This window comes from Euprymna scolopes, chromosome 40 (assembly GCF_053919585.1).
Source record: "Euprymna scolopes isolate OS-2025 chromosome 40, ASM5391958v1, whole genome shotgun sequence".
Lineage (NCBI taxonomy): Eukaryota > Metazoa > Mollusca > Cephalopoda > Sepiida > Sepiolidae > Euprymna > Euprymna scolopes.
The window spans coordinates 12,869,890-12,891,130 of NC_136521.1; the positions used below are offsets into that span (position 1 = coordinate 12,869,890).

Genomic DNA, 21,241 nt, shown 5'->3' on the forward strand with positions numbered 1-21,241 from the left:
TAAATCAGAGATTTGCTTCTCCTAGAAAGATTGCCTTTACCACGGCTTACGGGAGCCTTCTCTACCCCAATATATATATATATATATATATATATATATATATATATATATATATATATACACACACACACACACACAATAATTATAATGAGTAATAAATAGTGATATTTATAATCTATACTATTAATAAAATTCTAAATGTTTACTTATTTATGCGTGTGCGTATATATACCAATATAACTTTCGAATGGATGCACCGAATGGAAAAATTCTTTTTTTCCCTGAAAGATGCGAGTCCCTAGATTGTCCTTATCTACATATGATTTGTAACAAAAAACGCTGAGTCACACAAAAAGCCCGAAATAAGGGTTTTGGGCCGTTTCGTGCAATTGTCGAAAAAGTTACCTGCCCATGTCAACGGAATTTAGCACTGTCTGTATACAGTCAAGGTAACATTTCTCGGCATACGTATAGGACTTGTAGCGCAATGGATACACTGACTACAGATCAGAAGATTCCAGGTTCGAATCCTGGCAAGTTCGTAATAATTTTAACCATCATTTTATCCAACATTTACTCATTATCCTTACCCTTAGTTAGGGTATTTTTGTTTTTTCAGTAATTTTGTTTTGTGCAGATGAGAATTTCCCAAATTCACAGGATAAGCATAGATGGTAAGATGATTTTGAGTGTACTTGATGTTGAGTGTACTCGATTTTGTGTTTGACTCAGCGTTGTGTGTGTCGACGCGCCGCTAGTTAGAAATAAAATAGGTTTAAGGTTCCCAAAATTTGTACTAGAATTGGATGCAAGGACCCGTGGTGCATTGGCTAGACTACTTGGAAATATCAATTATAAAAGTGATATTCTCCTAAGGGTTCAATTCTCAGTGTGGGTGACTGAAAAATACAATTGCGAATTACTTATGAAAATTCCTTAAGTTGAGCACTATCTGAGAAATCATGGCTGATGGAATGGGAGCATGCTACTCTCATGGGGTGCATGAGGGGTTCTGTTCAAAATTCCATCCAAATTCCTGAGTTCAACAAGGTACACCTGAAGGTCGGAGATTACATCGACCGTAATGTTGTGAAAATGACACTTTTTTAAAAAAAAAAAAATCTTTTTGTTGAGGATGGGGTATGCTACCCAATGTCAGATGTTAACTATTTCAGAGACGCTAACTCAGATCTTTTAGGATTCTATTTGTATTTCACTTACATTTAGACAAATACATTCATAGTCAAACTTTTGAAATTTTTTTTTTTATTTTTCTTCCTTTGAAGAGTGTAATGCTGGGGATGAGGCAGCTAAACCAGCTGCCAACATTGCCCCACTTTTTTATTGAAACCAACCGAGAGCTCTTTTTAGTATCCTCGTTGTTCCCTTAGGTGCAATTGTCTGGATCTCTTTTGCACTTGGTTCATCAGGAATATTAGTTAGGTAGAACTTCAGGTTCTTCTTCATAAGCCCTGTGGCACCTATAATAACTGGTATGATCGATATCTCCTTAAGATTCCAGTTTCTTTTTATATCATACATGAGACCTTGGTATTTTGTCTGTTTCCCCCTTTCAGCTCTGTTCAGACCTCCATCATTAGGAACACTCATTTCAACTAAGGTTGCAACTCTCTCTGACTTATTCCATATAACTGTCAGGTTTCACAGCAGCATTTTCAAAGTAAGTGGCTGTAGGGATTACATGATCGTAATGTATGGTATATAAGTTGTTTCCATCTGTTCTTTCAGGTTGATGTTCCCAGGATTTGCTGTTACATTAGATGGTCCAGTGGAGGTACTTACATACTCCATCATGTCTCATTGTGTAGTAGCCATCTTCTAAAAGAACCTTGCAACTTGATACTAAAGGACTCACACTTTTTCCAATTCCGTGTGGCAGAATCAGCATTTGTTTTCCATGAGTGTGGGTGCTCCTATGATTACTGGAATGAAAATCTTAAGATTCCATTTTCTTTTCATAAGACTTTGAGATTTAGTGATTTTCTCCTTCCCAGCATCATTAAGTTTTTTTTGTTTTAAGTAACTTAACATGTTTACCTACTGTGCATGACAATGTTCAAAAAACAAACATTTTTTACTATAATTTGACTAACATTCTCTACCTTTAATATAAGCTTAATGGTTGTCTTCAAGTCTAACGTAAACAAGTTTTTGATGAGCCATTCCATATAAGTTAACAAATTTACCGAATTTCCATTATTAACGATTACTATATTGTCCAATTTCTACTGTACACTCTTTAACCCTTATCCTCGAATGGCCTCTTGGCCTTGATAAGTGGGGATGCCTATGTAAAAAAAAAACAAAAAAAAAAACCCCTCAAATTCTATATCTTTCTCTATTCAACAAGGATGTGTTTAGCCAATGGACAAGCTGAAATTGAAATTAATTTCCAAACATGAGAACTCATGGTGCCATGTGTGTGTGTGTGGGTGGGTGGAGACGAAAGAACACGCACAAAAAAATAAAATTTTTTACTAAACAACTCCAATTGGTTTCAAGTAAAAAAAAAAAAGAAGGTCCAAACTAAGAGAAAGATACAGAGTGTACATATGTGTGTGTGTGTGTGTGTGTGTGTGTGTGTGTGTGTGTGTGTGTGTAGAGGGGGGCACTGGAAGTTATTCTGTGATAAAACATGTCTCCCTACTCCCTTCATGTATTAATTGCAGTATATGTCTGGGCCTTCACAGAAAAATTAACATTTTCAGTTATATTTCTTTTTAATGGAAATTGCTCCAGTGAAGGTATAAAGCCACTTGATGTAAGCAGTTAAAAAAAAAACTACTTCAAAGTCAAAAACTAGCAAACGATAAGTGTTAGATGGATAGATTCAGACCCAGAAAACAGCAATTCTTTCCCCTTTGTGAAAAACATCATTCACTGAATATGAGGGACAAGCAGGATTTATGATGCTACCAAAAGTCAACCAAAATTCCACTTTCTCTTTTTTTAGTTTTCAGTGAGAACTGCCATAAGGAAAATTAGCTTAAGATTCTTATTAAAAAATAAAAAATGGATTTTGACTAAAAATTGTTTTGCAGCAATGAGAGGCTGTAATGATTTTTTTAATTAAAAACAAAAAACAAAAACAGAATTCCGCTAAAAAGCAGAGAACCCAAATCCTTTGTTGAATTCCAGGCAGCTGACGACTCTTCGGCTCAGAAACATTTCTCAAACAAAAACAATCGTAAACATCAAATCACCAATTCAATAAGTTAAACATGTTCCGAGACTCACACTTAATCTTTAAAAGTTCACAAATAAAAACGACTTTTCAATATTTTGTTAACTCAATTCATTGTCAGTTGCCGCCGGAAACTAATCATGTATAGACATCACCTACCAGGTGGAAAGAGCAGGCTCAGTCCCCCCCCCCTCCCTTTTTTTCAATTTTTTTTCTTGTGTTTCAGTTGGCGATGGGGAACTCTACTGGATACCAGAAATTCACCGGCTATCTCAAAGATTTCAACAGAGAGATTTTTTTTTTTGAAAGATTCGTACTGTCCATTCAGATGCAATTGTTTATATCTCTCTTGCACTTGGTTCATGGGGTATATTTGTCAGGTAGTTTTTGAAATTCTGTTTTAAATGAGTGAGAAAACAATTATTTCATACTTACAGGCAACAATGTTAATATCTGACACAATATGGGAACTGTTGATTATAAATAATAGATAATGTAAACAATAAGTAAACAATATATCTGTGGAAACATTCTTTAGATATATATATATATATATATATATATATATACTTACAGGCAGCGATGTTAATATATCTGTTCTTCAATTTGTTCTCTTGTAAAGCAGAAAACTCTGATTTGAGATCACAACGTGTACGTTGAGTGATATCCTGCAATAAAAAATAAAATATAAATATATATATTATACTAGCAGAGCTATTCGGCATTGCTCAGGATGATAACATACAAAATAAAGCAAGTTAAAAAGGGGTGTAAGATCTTTATATAGTAGGGTGACCCCAAAAAGGGAACATTTTAACAATCCAAAAAATCCAAGTGTGATGGTGGAAAAATATTTGATTTTTTTTTATTCAAACCTTACAGAATGTTATTTAAAAAATAATATTTTTATTGAAACCTTAAAGAATGTTATTTAAAAAAAAATATTTTCATTGAAACCTTAAAGAATGCTATTTAAAAAACAATATTTTCATTTGAAAAAATAAATAAAATAAAGTATGTCCTGTAGATTGTGTCCGCCTCTACGAATGGTTCTTAGAAATCTGCTGTTAAGATTACTCTGCTGCAACATTATGGTTTCTCCATTTTAACTCATCCAGAGTTCTTAGTTGAGTTGTGTAATCTTTACTCTTGAGATAGCCTCACAAGAAAAAAATTACAAATGGATAAATCTGGTGATCTAGGGGACCAGGCAACGTTACCGAATCTTGAGATCATACGATTACTAAACAATTCTCGTAGAGCCTTTAATGATTGCCTGGTAGTATGTAATGTTGCTTTATCCTGTTGTAACCAGTCAACTATGGTTTCCAAAATGGCAAAATATTTAATTGCTCAAAATCACTATCTCGCAGTGTTGTAACTTGCTTATAATGGATGAATACAAGTCATTTTTTTTTTTTTTTTTAAATTAATCTTATATTGAAAACAGGTGACTTATTTAAATCAACTAACAGGGTCTGTTTCCTTGCATTGCCTGGGATAAAATATAGAAAATTGATTCAACTATTAAGAAAATAACTGTAAAATGTTTTAAATGTTTGAGTGGGGGACCAGTGTGTGGAATTTATTTATTTTTTTTCTTGTGCTTCTTCATAATCTGAAATGAACCAAATGGACTTTTGCCAAAGTAAATCTAAAACTTAGGCTACAGTTTGGAATAATAATAAAAAAATAGTTTGAGTTAAATTCTGTAGAAGTAACATTAACAATATCAAAAGAAAGAACTTGAAATTTAATATACAGCAGATTTGGATTTGTGGAAAAAATTCGATTGGCTCTTTAGCAGGTAAAAATAGCTGCTAAGGGTTAAAAAATTTTTTAAATCAGAACTTGGCAGGTGTAAATATACAATTACACGTTTTACATTATTTTTCAAGTTTTTATATGCATAAGACATAGTACAGATGGTAACAGATAAGGCTGGAGAGTTTTGCTTTAGCTTTCATTCTAGCCGATGTTATATTGCTTTGTTTTTTTACATCACTAAAATCTATTAGGTACAATATAATAATCAGTAGGGAATTGACTCTATAATAACAAATACGTAATCTGCATAAATTAAAATATCATATTTAAGCATATTTTATGACTGGGCAATGTTAGTACACACACACCTATATATATAGTAGCAGTTTAGCCCGGCTTTGCTCGGACCCAATGTAATGTTCATAAGTTTATGTGCATATGTATACATATATTAAAAAGTTTGACTCATGTCCAGGTAAACTACATCTAAAATTTCAAGTGTTTAGACCTAAAATTGGCGATGGAGTTTGGTAGAGTCTGCAAATGTCAACACTTTCAACTTTGACCTCCTGACAGCCAAATTTTCACCCAAAAACTGATTAAAAAGCTTGCTGCATATCTAAATACCATTTATGTAAAATTTCAAATGTTTAGACCCAAAATTGGCTGAGTAATTTGGCAGAGACCGCAGAGGTCAAATGTTTTTTTTTAACTCTGACCCCTATTATGACCCCTTAACATTTATTGTTTTGGGCTCAAATCAAGTTAAGTTAGAGCCATGTCCAAGGAATCTATATCGAAAATTTCAATTGTTTATACCCAAAATTGGCGGAGGAATTTGGTAGAGTTCTCAAAGGTCAAAGCCTTGAACTTTGACCCCTTAACAGCCAAATTCCTGGCCGAAAACAAATTACATGAATTTTCCCAAATCTCAGTACCCTATATATCAAATTTCGAGTCTGCAGACTGAAAATTGACAGTTATTGCGTAGGGAAATGTACACAGACAGACACTTTCACAGATATATATATATATATATATATATATATATATATATATATATATACATACACACACACACACACACAATTTCTTACATGTAGATATAAAGTTATATGCAATAACACATCTAAGATGACACAAAATAAAGTAAAACCTAAAAAGAAAAATACAGTTCGGATTTATTGATCTGAAAATTCGTCTTGGTGATTTTCCTTTCCTTTTTTTTATCTCTCCAAAGATCCATCAACTATCAGTAAGATGACGGATCAGATAGATCTGCTTTCATGTTCTGCCATCTTCTGATATTAAATACACGTAACAGGAGACTCTCCACCCAAAAATAAAATAGAGCGTTTTATCTTTCTTTCTTCCTACCAGTTTATGTGAAAGTGTTTTTTCGAGGATTCAGAAATTGTAAAACGTGAAAGTAAAAAAAAAAAAAAAAAAAAAAAAAAAAGGGGGGGGGGGGGGATAACTTACATCGAACTGCTGTGAGAATCCTATATCACTGTCAGCATGTAGGAGTTCCACATGAGCGATGAAATCCGATACGGGTATGGAAGGATAGTCAGCTTCCTCTGCAAACACAAAATTTTTTATTGCAACATTATTTCAAAAAGAAAGTGAAGCATGCATGGTCCCCTATGAGTGCACAGTGAACAAGGTATAAAAAAAAAAAAAAGTGACTAAGTTCAGCATTGCCCCCCCCCCGCTCTCCTCCCCATTCAGCCCCAAAAGTCCCCAGGGGATGTCAAATCCTGGTGAAAATAAACAAACGATGCAGTTTTAGGCCTTAACATATGTAAATTGTAGTTCTGCACCATGCAAAAAAAAAAAAAAAAAAAAAAAAAAAAAAAAAATTTACTAAGTCCATTATTGCCCCCCCCCACCATTTAGCCCCAAAAGTCCCTAAGGGCTTAACGTATTTAAATTTGAGTTCAGCACCATGCAAAACTGCTAAATAGACATACACAGAAAATTTTGGACAAATATGGTAAAATAGTCCCAAAATGGAGTGTTTTTTTTTTATTAGCCCTAAAAGAGCCCCTAAGGCACACCCAAGAGTTATCGCAAAGTATTGACAAACAAAATTATATAGAAAGCAGTAAGTTACAACTTTTCAGAAAGTTTTATAAAAATCCAAACGTTCAATTTTTTTTAATAAGCAAAAAAGTGTTAATTTTAGCCATTTTAACCCGAAAGGCACACCTAGAGGAGCAACCGGAATTTTATCGGAAAATCCGTTCTGTCACTTTTTTTTTTTTTACTCATATCGTGTTTAATGTTTGTGCAAAATTTTTTTAAATTCCAAGGCATAGTTATTAAGAAAAGTGCGGACAATCTTTACATATCACGAACAGTCAAAAACATACCTCCGATGTTGAGACTAATTCTCGTTGTTTGTCAAGTTTCCATATTTTTATTTATTAATTTATTTGTTTCTCCCCTTCAGCTGTACTTTTGTATTTATAATTATCCCATTTATTCATTTTCTATTCAGTCCTTAAATTGCATTTGCTTGCCCCTGCTATGCACTCTTCAAATGTCCCAACTGAAAACCAAAAAAAGTTGTACCTATACACAAGTGCCAAAAATGCTTCCCAGCATGCAAAAATTGAAAAAAGAAACCCAGCTCAATTATAAATAAGGTTTTATTGCCTTCATCAATTTTCTTGTTTGTTGTGTTTATTTATATATATATATATATATATATATATATATATATATATATAAATAAAATGTGTGTGTGTGTGTGTGTGTTAATCATATATTAAATTTTATTTTAAATCCTGTTTAATCCTGGTGCTGATGAGACTTTAAACCAATAAAACCTTGTATTATCTCGGCCATATGTCACTAGGACAATTCTTAATTGGTTTTTGTTTGAGTCCGAACACGGTACCCCCGTAATAGGGTTGGGTTCGAGACTCCTAACAAACGGCTCCCCAGTTCAATACAAAACACCTGATGAAGGCCAGAGGGCAAAACGGCCGAAACGTTGTGACTATAACAACCAAGATGAGGAAGTCAGTCCGACAATCTCAATCGAGGAGAGCAACGTTTTTTATGACTGGTTTCCATAGCAACCACGTTGCTTCAGCGACTACTGTTGCTACTAATTCACTGCTGCCGTGAAAATAGAAGTAACAAGTGAAACAGAGAGAATGAAAAGGAGATAATTGGGGGATTTTATTGAAAGCAGACACGTGCCATACATTGTTGTCAAAAAAATAAGACTGAAATTAAAGAACAAGTGAATTTATTGGAAGCCTGGAAAAATCATGGATTACAATAGAAAAATGTGAGCATGAAAAGTAATATGGTTAAGTTTAAACATGGAAAAGTAAAAGACTAGTTTTTAAAACTGGAAAAGAAAAAGACAAGATATTCTAGTAAAAAAATATAATTTGTAACTTAAAATATTGCAGTGTTACAAATTTTTTTCTAATTCAATTTATAACATTATATAATCAATTCCTAATGCTGCAATATTTTAAGTTATAAATTTATTATATTTTTTACTAGAATATCTTGTCTTTTTCTTTTCCAGTTTTAACAACTAGTCCTTTACTTTTCCATGTTTAATCTTACTTTTCATGCTCGCATTTTTCTATTTTAAAAATGATGGATTAATAAATATTGTAATTTATTCAATTTTTATTTACTTTAGCGAGCATCTAAGAAAGAGATTGCAGAGAAGAACGAGCGGGAAGGGTCAATCAAATTACAGATACATTTCTGCAATTTATCAAGATAAATCAAATGGAAAAGAGATTCACCAGCCCAAATATGACAACAGTACTCTGCTGGTCCACCTTTGGTACAAAACAGCGAATTGATCGAGATTATTAGACCAAGGGGTTGCAACAAAGTAAGCAGAGAAAAGATCAAACGATTCTGAAAAACACATCCCATAATATTAGGTTGACAAAGTTCTGACAGAATGTTTCTTTTTGATTTCAAATGATATATTTTCAAACAAGTTTTCATTATAATACCTTTACTTTATATATCATTTTAAAGGGCGTTTTCCGTTCTGTCTAATCATTTAAATTACAATCATTTTAAAACAATCATGTCTTCTTTTCAGAATGTTGGATATAAGATGGAAAAAAAAACATTTGCACAATTTTCTTATTTCAATTCAAGCTAGGTCAAAAAGCTGCAGAAACAGCTTACGTTATCAATGAAGTATTTGGCCCAGGAACCACTATTGAACGTACAGCATAATGGTGGTTTAAAAAATTCCATGGTGGTGACGCGTCTTGAAGATAATCAGTGTAATGGTCAGTCATCAGATGCTGACAATGATTAAGAACCTTAGTCGAAGCCAATCCACACACAATTGTTCAAGAACTTGCTTTCGAATTAGACGTAAGGTTTACAACAATTTCCAACCACCTGAGAGAGATCGAAAAGACAAAAAAACTTGATAAATGGGTGCCTTAGAAATTGAACAACAACCAAATGAAATGCTGTTATGAAGTGTCATCTTCCCTTTCACGCAACAAGAATGACCCGTTTCTCCACTGGGTTGTGACCTGCGATGGAAAACGGGTGTTTTATGACAACCGGCAATGCTCAGCTAAGTGGTTAGACGTTGATAAGCTCCACCACACTTCTCACAGCCAGAGTTGAACCAAAAGAAGGACATGCTGACTGTTTGGTGGTCTGCAAACGGTATCATCCTAGTTTTTTTTTAATGCAGGCGAAACCACTATGGTAGGGAAGTACTGTCAACAAATGGACTAGAAATGACAAGAACACCCAGCATTAGTCAACAGAAAAGGCCCAATTCTCCACAACAATGCCCAACTGCACATTGCTAAACCAACCCTGCAAAAGTTGAACGAATTGGGCTACAAAACTGCCTCATCCGCCATACTCTCAAGACCTCTCACCTACTGACTATTACTTTTTCAAGCATCTTGACAACTTTCTGCGTGAGAAATGCTTAAAAAATCTAACCAATATCAAAAGTGCCTTCAGCGACTTCATTGCCACCAGAACACAAGATATTTACGTTACTGGATATAAATACACATAGATTTTTGTTTGAGCCAAGATGCAACTGCAAGAACTTTTCTTGTCAACCTGATAGTATTTATAGATCGAGACTAACAACATCAACATCTGTGAGGGAGCGAGGTTGCGGAGAAGAAAAAAGTGTGTGTGGAGGGGGGAGGATTACAGGTATGTTTCTGCACATTATCAAGAAACCTAAATTGGGACAAAGATTAAAGTAACCGTTTTCTTTCTCGTCAATTTCAAAATAGAAGATGTGTTTATACATACCATATGTTTCTGGCACAGGAATAACTGTGGGTGGGGACGACTGCGAATGGCTAGGTACAGCCAGATAGTTGTAAGCTGCTTGGTAATACTGACGGCAAGTCAGCGATCTGCTAAGAAAAACAAACAAATCAGCACCGAAATTAAATTTTAATTTAATACACAATTGTTTAATAGCATTTATTACCTACATAATAGAAATGGGATGGGGACACGTGTGATGTACTGATCAAAGGATAGTCTATGTGTAAAACTATAATCATCCCTGGAAATATATTTCACCATTTTATGGCTATTCAGTGGGGTCCCAGTTTTGAATTTTGCTATTAGGTTGGTGCAAAAACAATATCGTTTTCTCACATGTTAAATTTATATATGATTTTGGATTTAATTCATTGATATATAAAGCCATGTTATATATCATTTTAAAGCGCGTTTTTCGCTCTATCGAATCTTATTATTCGTTACCATTCTCAATCTCTTCATTCATCTTTTTGCAGGCTTTTGGACAGCATGGATAAAAATTCAAATCTGCATGATTTTCTTGTTCCAGTTCAAACTAGGCCGAAAAGCTGCCAAGACAGCTCGTGATATTAATGATGCATTTGGCCCAAGAACCACTAACGAAAATGTGGCACAACGGTGGTTCAAGAAATTTCACAGTGGTGATGAGAGCTTCGAAGATTAAGATGGTTGCAGCTAGCCAACTGCAGTTGATAACGAGCATTTGAAAGCTTTAATTCAAGCCAATCCTCACAAAACCACACAAGAAGTTGCTGTTGAACTTGAGGTCGACCACTCAACAGTTGTTTGCCATTTAAAGCAAATAGGTAAGTCAAAAAAGTTGGATACATGAGTGTCGCATGAACTGAACGATAATCAAAAAAAATCATTGCTTTGAGCAAAAACGACCCATTTCTCGAGTAGATTGTGATGTGTGATGAGATGTGATCCTCTACAACAACCAGCGATGTTTGGCACAGTGGTTGAATGCCAGAGAAGATCCACAAAACTTCCTAAAAACGAAATTGCACCAAAAAATGAGGTTATGGTGACTGACTGATGGTCTGTGGCCGATCTCATCCATCACAGCTTCTTGAATCTGGGCAAAACAATTACGGTGGAGAAGTACTGCCGACAAATTGACAAAATTCACCAGAAGTTCCAACGTATGTGCCAGAGATTGGTCAATATGAAAGGATCAATTCTCCTCCATGACAACGCTCGCTCACATGTTGCTCAACTGACTCTGCAGATGATGAATGAATTGGGCTACGAGACCCTGCCTCATCCACCATATTCACCGGATCTCTCGCCCACCGATTATCACTTCAAGCATCTCGACAACTTCCTGTGCAAAAAATGCTTTAAAAGCCGAAATGATATCGAATCAGCCTTCAATAACTTCATCGCTTCCAGAACTCCGGGTTTCTATGCTAATCGGATAAATAAACTTGTTTTTCATTGGCAAAAATATGTTGATTCTAATGGTACATATTTTCGTATCAACTACACTGATAAGCCATAAAATGTCAAAATATGTGTCTGAATAATTTTATACACACATATGCAAGAGAAATGTAGTTCGCTTGAAGCATTGCTTGTAAACAAATATACATAGTCCGAACATTGTATCCCTTTAGAAAAAAATAATTTTTAAGACTTTTTGCATTACTATACAACAAATCAGAATTTTATTTATTAAGGCCCAAAGGCCACTCGAGGATAAGGGTTAATGAGAGTACAGTTGTCACTGAAATAACAGCGTGTGGTAATAGTAAAGTTAGGCATGTCTTCCTTCAGATGTTAGTGAGGTATAATGTTTAAATGTCCGATATATCGGAGGGCGCTGGTCGAGTGTATATGTGTTAATAGACCGTCCACTGTTTATAGTAAGCACTGTTGATATGGAATACAAAACTAAAAAAATTAACACATTACATAACACATATGCGCTTGTCTGGTGCCCTCTGCTGTATCGGACATTTAAACATACTTCACCTCATTGAAGACGTGCGAAGTCTTACCATTGCCTTGGCACAGAAAGAAAAAAAACCTGTATTTTCCTGATGGAGATTCTGTTATGGATTGAAATATCGAATTTAATTTTAATAAATAAATGTTTGTTTATTGAATAAAATTCTGCACTTGTTTCGCTTTAAACAGATTTTTTAATTTTGTATTAGGTTGGTGCAAAAATAATGCCGTTTTTTTTATATAAACATCAAAACACTACATTTTTGCACCAACCTTTTATATATAAGTGCAAATAGTTAATAAAACATGTTAAAAAACACCTTGAAAAAGAGTTTAAAACATTTAATTTGAAAAGGAAGCACTAAATAAGTGGATAGTCCTTAATCCACTGAGTTTCGAAGAAATACTTTTCTCATCAGAGGGATAGGATTTAGCAAAATGGAGGATCGGATTTTGCTTGCAAAAGTATTTAATGAACCTTATATATATATATATATATATATATATATATATAGAAAAAAGGTCGATATTATGTTTAAATAAGAGATATTTTGAGCAAGATATACACATGGTGTAGAGGAAAGAAAAAGGTTTCTTAAAAAGACTTGCCTAAAACTGATTGTGACTAGGACAACAATGAGAATAATTATGAGGGGGATCACAATGCCCGCTATGACAACAGCAGCAGTTACACCATCGTCTTCCCCATCGCCACCGGCAATCTTGCGCGAATCTAAAACAGATAAACCGCATCAATAAATATAAGATTAAAAAATAATTTTCAAAAATAATAAAGTTAAAAAAAAAAAAAAGTTAAACTAACTGTAAAAATAGCAATAAAAACTTCAAGAGTAAAAAGTTTTGGCAAAATGTGTTGTTTGTTGGCAAAATGTGTTGTTGGCAAAAAAAATAATGCTGGCAAAAAAAAATAATGCTGGCAAAAAAAAATAATGCTGGCAAAAAAAAATAATGTTGGCAAAAAAAATAATGTTGGCAAAAAAAATAATGTTGGCAAAAAAAATAATGTTGGCAAAAAAAAATAATGTTGGCAAAAAAAATAATGTTGGCAAAAAAAATAATGTTGGCAAAAAAAAATAATGTTGGCAAAAAAAAATAATGTTGGCAAAAAAAAATATTTCTAAGAATAAACAAAAAAAAAAAAAAAAAAAAAAAAAAAGGTTTTAAAAAATTTCAAAATAAAAAATTCCATAAAAGGTTAAAAAAAAAAATTTTAGAATATTTTTTTTAACTTAATTTTAATTATTTCATTTTTTCTTGAAATAAAATTTTTGTAAAGTTAAATTATTATGGCATATGGAAAAAAATCTTTCCATGGAAAATACACTTGATGTTAGGTACACAAAGAAAGGAAAATTCTTTGCAGTTGTGGTAGTAAGACATGTTCTATGGTAAATGTTTTACAAAGAGGAACCAGAAATTGGAGCTCAGTCCAACAACTCCATAAAAATAACAATAAAACACTTGACTAGCAATTCTTCTTCTGTGAGAAAGGAACTGTAGGAGAGATCACTCCCTACCCTACGAGATTTCGAAATTGAAGTGCTCCAAGTGATACCTCTCCAGATGTGGCAGCAATACTACATCTTAAGATATATCTGCCTCTTTATGCAGATGATTGCATCAAGAGTCTGAACCTTTCTGGAGAGGTAGAAGGATTCAAGAATTTCTCAATTTTGCAGCAAAAGATTGGATATGAATCTATTTTAGATTTGAAACAAAAATTATCAATAAAAGAGCTTACTGAACTGGTAGAATGATCAAAGTATTTCCCCAGCAAGATTAGCAACAAATTTGACGGAAACCTTCCATTTCAAGACTTTGGTAAAAGTCAGTCCTAGAAGCTTCCATGAAGAGAGAATCATTTATTTTGACTGGGAAGAAGTGAAGTTCCAAGCATTGGTGGCGAAAATTGATTTGTTTTTTTTTTTCCCGGTATATGAACCCTTTTTGGGGTATTTAATGCCGAATCAAGTTTTTTGATAAACGTTTATAATAATACAATTCTTTATATATTCAAATATTTATTCAGTTATTAGTTTGATAGTTTTTTTGTAACAAAAAAACTGTTTTTGTTTTCGAGTTTGCAGAACATGATTGAGTTTTCTAGATATTTTTCTCATCCTTCTCACTATGTTAATTCATTTATTAAAACAAAAAAGAGAAATGGGACAAAGAAAAAAAGGAAAAAAAGAAATAGGACAAAGATAAAGAAGGAAAAGAAAAAAGATAGGACAAAAAAGAGAAATAGGACAATCAAGAAAAAGAAAAACGCAATGTGATACAGGAAATGAGAAAAAGAAAAAAGAAAAACGGGACAAAAAAGAGAAATGGGACAAAAGGGGACAAAAAAAAGAGAAATGTGACAAAAGAGAACAAAAGGGGATAAAAGAGGACAAAAGAGGACAAAAGAGGACAAAAAAAGAGAAACGAGACAAGACAAAAGGGGACAAAAAAGAGTAATGGGACAAACAAGAGAAACGAGACAAAAGAGGAAAAAAACAGAAACGGGACAAAAGAGGACAAAAAAGAGAAACAGGAAAAAAGGGGACAAAAAAGAGAAACAGGAAAAAAGGGGACAAAAAAGAGAAACAGGAAAAAAGGGGACAAAAAAGAGAAACAGGAAAAAAGGGGACAAAAAAAACAGGACAAAAGGGGACAAAAAAAACAGGACAAAAGGGGACAAAAAAAACGGGACAAAAGGGGACAAAAAAAACGGGACAAAAGGGGACAAAAAAAGAGAAACGGAACAAAAGGGGGCAAAAAAAGAGAAACGGGACAAAAGGGGGCAAAAAAAAGAGAAACGGGACAAAAGGGGACAAAAAAAAGAGAAACGGGACAAAAGGGGACAAAAAAAAGAGAAACGGGACAAAAGGGGACAAAAAAAAGAGAAACGGGACAAAAAAAAGAGAAACGGGACAAAAAAAAGAGAAACGGGACAAAAAAAAGAGAAACGGGACAAAAAAAAGAGAAACGTGACAAAAAAAAGAGAAACGGGACAAAAGGGGACAAAAAAAAGAGAAACGGGACAAAAGGGGACAAAAAAAAGAGAAACGGGACAAAAGGGGACAAAAAAAAGAGAAACGGGACAAAAGAGAACAAAAGGGGACAAAAAAGAGAAACAGGACAAAAGGGGACAAAAAAAAAGAAACAGGACAAAAGAGAATAAGATAGAGAAACGGGACAAAAATGTGAAACGGGACAAAAGAGGACAAAGTGGCTAAAAAAGGAGAAACGGGACAAAAGGGGACAAAAAAGAGAAACGGGACAAAAGGGGACAAAAAAGAGAAACGGGACAAAAGGGGACAAAAAAGAGAAACGGGACAAAAGAGGATAAATAAAGAGAAATGGGACAAAAAGGGGAAAAATAGAAAAAAGAGAAAAAGGGGAAAACAGATAAAGAAAAAAAAAAGGGAAACTGGAAAAAGGAAAAAAGGGGAGACCGGACAAAGAATAAAAGGGGGAGACCGGACAAAGAATAAAAGGGGGAGACCGGACAAAGAATAAAAGGGGGAGACCGGACAAAGAATAAAAGGGGGAGACCGGACAAAGAATAAAAGGGGGAGACCGGACAAAGAATAAAAGGGGGAGACCGGACAAAGAATAAAAGGGGGAGACCGGACAAAGAATAAAAGGGGGAGACCGGACAAAGAATAAAAGGGGGAGACCGGACAAAGAATAAAAGGGGGAGACCGGACAAAGAATAAAAGGGGGAGACCGGACAAAGAATAAAAGGGGGAGACCGGACAAAGAATAAAAGGGGGAGACCGGACAAAGAATAAAAGGGGGAGACCGGACAAAGAATAAAAGGGGGAGACCGGACAAAGAATAAAAGGGGGAGACCGGACAAAGAATAAAAGGGGGAGACCGGACAAAGAATAAAAGGGGGGACCGGACAAAGAATAAAAGGGGGAGACCGGACAAAGAATAAAAGGGGGAGACCGGACAAAGAATAAAAGGGGGAGACCGGACAAAGAATAAAAGGGGGAGACCGGACAAAGAATAAAAGGGAGAGACCGGACAAAGAATAAAAGGGGGAGACCGGACAAAGAATAAAAGGAGGAGACCGGACAAAGAATAAAAGGGGGAGACCGGACAAAGAATAAAGGGGGGAGACCGGACAAAGAATAAAGGGGGGAGACCGGTAAAGAATAAAAGGGGGAGACCGATAAAGAATAAAAGGGGGAGACCGGTAAAGAATAAAAAGGGGAGACCGGTAAAGAATAAAAAGGGGAGACCGGTAAAGAATAAAAAGGGGAGACCGGTAAAGAATAAAAGGGGAAATCGGACAAAGAATAAAAGGGAAAATCGGACAAAGAATAAAAGGGGAAATCGGACAAAGAAAAAACAAACAGGACAAAGAATAAAAGAAACAGGACAAAAAAGAGAAATAGAAGGAAAAAAGAAATAGGAGAATAAGAGGAAAAAGAAAAAAGAGGAAAATAGTCCAGAAGAAGGAGAGAATAAAAAATAAAAAAAGAAAAAATATTAAAAGGCGAGTGAAAAAAGGAAAAGAAACTAAAAAAGAGAGAAGTGAAGAGGGAAAAGAATAAAAAAAGAGGGAAAAGAATAAAAAAGGAAAAGAATAAAAAAAAGAGGGAAAAGAATAAAAAAGAAGGGAAAGAATAAAAAAGAGGGAAAAGAATAAAAAAGAGGGAAAAGAATAAAAAAGAGGGAAAAGTATAAGAGAAAATGAGAAAAAAAAAAAATAAAAGTATAAAAACAGAAAAGAGGAAATAGAGAATAAAAAAGAGAAAAGAAAACCAATATGCAAAAAAAAATTTTTTTATTAAAGTACAACAGAAACACAGAAAAAGAAAAAAGGAAAGGAAAAAAAATCAGAGAATAGACAAAGAGAAAAAAAGGAATAGAAAAAAAATATGAACCCTCCCTTTTTTTCCAAATAAAATCAAGAGAAGATAACTCTTGCAACAGTATAAGAAAAGAACAAACAGGAAAATATGCGCTTTTTTTTTTCATGCATGCATTGTACAAATGCAAAGGTTTCTAAAATGTTATGATTGTTGTTTTGTTAAAATAAATGAATAAAAAATATTGAATGTACCGCTTACACTTTCATGATTTGTTGTTTCATGATATTTACCAAAATTATTTATGAACGAACTTATGAGTTTGTATACAAAAAATTAGAAATATATTTTGACATCTTGGGAATTAAAGCATCTACCATTTGCATATTACTATTTTACATTAAGTGCTACAAAACAATTATCACTTAATATTACAGTATGGTGAAATTAGCTGCTTCATTTTGTAGAGTGTATTACTTCCCTTGGTGCGCTACAAAGAAAGGGAAGTAAAAAGCAACACGGTTTATATGTAAGATCCACAATTTATCTCATATGAACTCAAAACTCAGTATGTAAAAAGAATTAGAAATGTTATGCAAGGCAATACCTGTAAAATGCCTTGCAGTAATTAACACAAGTTCACAATTAAAAACAAAAGCATGTGGGAATTTAATACAAAATTAGGAATTATGGAGACTATTTTCAGATAAAACGTTCTGTAAATCTATTTTCTTTCAAGATATCCACTACATTATTTTAATATATATATATTTTTTTAATAATCAAGCATGGCCGACTCTCCGTTTGATTCCACAGCTCTGTCACTCGCTGGAGTGGTATACCAGGACTTGTCATGCACTGTTCGTGTTATATCTTGTAAATCTATTTTCTTTCAAGACATCTGTAACTTTGTTATAATTTTCCTTTTTTAATTAAAGTTTAAAATAATTTTTCTTCTTAATTTGGTTAATGAATAAGAATTATTTAGAATAATTTTTAGCTGAAATATTCTATTCATTTTTTTTTTTTTTTAAGACTCGAATTCCCTTAAAAAAAGGATGGGAAACAAAGGTTACATTTGTCAAACAAATTAAATTTTTGAAAAAAAAAAAAGAAAAAAAAAAAGGCAAACTAATATCTGTTACCTTTGAAATTATGAACCATTTACATTATAACCATTAGCTTTAGCTTCACCCCAATGTTTGTGTATTGCAAGTGATCACAAAGAATTATCACTTTTTATATACGAGGTGTCTCCAATAAGTTTGCAGACTTTTTCGCATCGGCATTTTTATTGATAATAAACACATGAAACTTTATTCCCCTTTCAAGTAATCTCCTCCGGCTGCAATGCACTTGTTATACCATTCCAAGAACTTCTGAAAGGCCTCATGGAAGTCCTTTTGTGTGAGCGTGTCAATAACCCTCATCACAGCCTCTTTCATCTCCTCAATTGTCTCATAATGGCAGCCTCTAGGATTATCTTTGAGTTGAGGGAATAAGTAAAAATCACTAGGAGCAAGGTTTGGACTATAAGAAGAGTGAGGAATTGTCTTGGACAAATAGTCTATGTTAAGGATGGAGTTGTGTTGTGGACTGGTGCATTTTCAGTTTCTCGCAAATAATTGTGTGTACAGTTCTCACATTGACATGAAACTGTGCATTTATTGCCTCTATAGACACAATGGTCCTTATCCATGAAATTCTTTATTTGGCGAATCAACTGGTGCTTTGATTTCCTTACTCCCCTCACACCTCTCACAGTCTTGCAAAATGGTCCAAAAGCAGTCTCAAACATTTCATATGTTTGTAGCATTTTCCCAAGTTTAAAACAGAATGTTATTGCATATCGTTCTTCTGAAGTGTCCTCACGTCCATTTTTGAAATGCACCAGCTGTGACAATCAGGCTTTAGTAGAGTGTATTCCAATTCCTGCTGAAGCTGTTCATTTGAACCTGCCTTACAAAAGTCTGAAAACTTAATGAAGGCACCTCGTAACACATTTAAATTAGCTGCTTCATCTTATATACTGAATTACCTCCCTTAGTGCTATGTATTAAATAAGGAAATAGGCAGTTGTATGTGAGGTCCACAATTTATGAACTCATGACTCAGTATGTAAAAAAAACTAGAAATGTGTGGAAGGCAATACCTATAAGAGGCCTAGCAGTCATTAAATAAAGTCCACAATCAGGCATCAGTATGCGTGAAGTTGTAAACTGGAGAAATAAAATTAACATTTATAGATATGTTTTTGCTAGAATATCCTGTAATTTTTTTTTTTTTTTTTTTTTTCTGAACAACCTAAAATAAGTTTTGAGAGTTCAGCAAAATAGATTGAAGGTTACATCGGCTGAAACGTTGTGAAAATGACATCTACGAGGGGTGTGCAATAAGTAATGCCCCTGACCTACTTCCACATGTCTGATCTAGCTGAAATTTTGCATGTGCAATGATTTATATCTCTACGGATTATGTGGCAAATTACAGCTCTGAACTAATTGTGGTTTCTGTTTTACAGGTGTTTGAACTGAGTCAGGTGTGAAATGGAGCTTGTTGAATGTCGAGCAGTGATCCGGTTTTTGTATTTGAGAGGATGCACACCACAGGAGACTTTTGATGAAATGAAACAAATTTATAATGATAATGCCCTATCATATGACCTTGTAAAACGCTGACATCATGAATTCAAACATGGTCGGAAGTATGTGGAAACAGCTCCCAGACCTGGTCGTCCCCCCCCCCCTTCTGCCATTGATGAGGCATCTGTCCGTCAAGTTGAGGCTGTCATTTTGAAAGATCTCGAATTTGGGGAGATGTGCCAAGAAGATGAGTCAAAGTTTTTCAAAAGACTGATTACACAGGATGAAACCTGGGTCCATCACTATGATCCAGAGACCAAAGCCCAGTCAATGCAATCGAAGCACTTGGACTCACCACCTCCAAAGAAGGCAAGGGTGCAGCCCTCCGCTGGCAAGGTTATGTTCACAGTCTTCTGGGACCAGGACGGAGTAGTGATGACAGATTTCCTGGCAAAGGGTACCACAATTACAAGAGCCTATTATGCTTCACTCTTGAGGAAATTAAGGGAAGCTATCAAAATCAAGAGGCGGGGCAAGATCAAGAGGTATCCTCCTCCTGCAGGACAATGCTCCGGTCCACAACTCGCATGTCGCCAGATCAGAAGCATGGGCGTGTGGTTATGAAATCCTTCCCCATCCTCCCTACTCTCCTGACCTTGCACCCTCTGACTTTCACTCTTCCCAGCCATGAAGTTGTTTTTGAAAGGAAAGCGTTTCCCAGATGATGCAGACTTGATTTCTGAAGTCATGTCGTGTTCTACAAAAACTGTCTCCAGAGCTGCATCAAGCGATGGGAAAAATGCATAACTCTGGTTGCTTCCTATATAGAGAAAGACTAATAACTGTGCCAAGTTTCATTGCTATACTGCTATGGGAAGTAGGTCAGGGGCATTACTTCTTGCACGCCCCTCGTAAGCTGAGAATAGTAGTCTGAATAATCCAAATAATACGCCCTGTACTTTGTGTATTCAATTTTTGCGGACTGTTATCCTCATCTTCATAGTTGTTGCCGTCTCACCTTGTTTTAGCCAAATAATAATTTGGCCTGCTTGGGTAGGATTAAAACCGCCATCTTCAGACAACGCTCACCTGGAAGTGTAGAGACTGAATGCCTCTATCCATTGCGGGGCCCATGACCCAGTGGATAGAGGCATTGAGCCTCTACGGTCCAGGTGAGCAAACTAGAGTATTAGCATTAGTTGGCAAAAATTTGGTGAGACGACAACTATGAAGATGGGGATAACTGTCTGCAAAGAATGAATACACAAATTATGATCTCAAAGGATTCCAAGAGATAAAAATAAGCATAAAACCCTGTACTTTGTTTTATTATACTCTTTTTTTTATTGTTATTGTTGTTGTTATTGTTGTTGTTATGCTGTACAGTCGAGAAAAAAAGAAAAAAAAAAACTACAAGAAAAAGAACCGATTTTACAATTACTCTAACAAAAACCTTGAAAAAAATGTAAATCCATATTTGTGTTAGTGTTTTTTTTTTGTTTTTTTAAAATTCATTACATATTTATATGCACGTTTTTTTTTAATTTTATTTTTTTATTAAATCTTGCCACAAATACCCGATAACA

The 21,241-nt window shown here is 34.5% G+C and overlaps 1 protein-coding gene across 4 annotated transcripts in view; it reads right to left on the reverse strand.

Annotated features, from left to right (window-relative positions):
- LOC145265375 (putative receptor-type tyrosine-protein phosphatase mosPTP-1) overlaps window positions 1-21,241 on the reverse strand; it is a 475,862-nt gene that overhangs the window by 34,113 nt on the left and 420,508 nt on the right. For 2 of the 4 annotated variants that reach the window (XM_080121163.1, XM_080121161.1), the window contains 4 exons: window positions 12,854-12,977; window positions 10,271-10,377; window positions 6,455-6,552; window positions 3,780-3,873 (listed from right to left, as the gene is read on the reverse strand). In XM_080121163.1, the coding sequence (XP_079977289.1) occupies window positions 3,780-3,873; window positions 6,455-6,552; window positions 10,271-10,377; window positions 12,854-12,977 (423 nt within the window). Of the gene's footprint in view, window positions 1-3,779; window positions 3,874-6,454; window positions 6,553-10,270; window positions 10,381-12,853; window positions 12,978-21,241 lie in introns of all 4 variants that reach the window. The other 2 variants (XM_080121162.1, XM_080121160.1) reach the window with 1 other exon arrangement.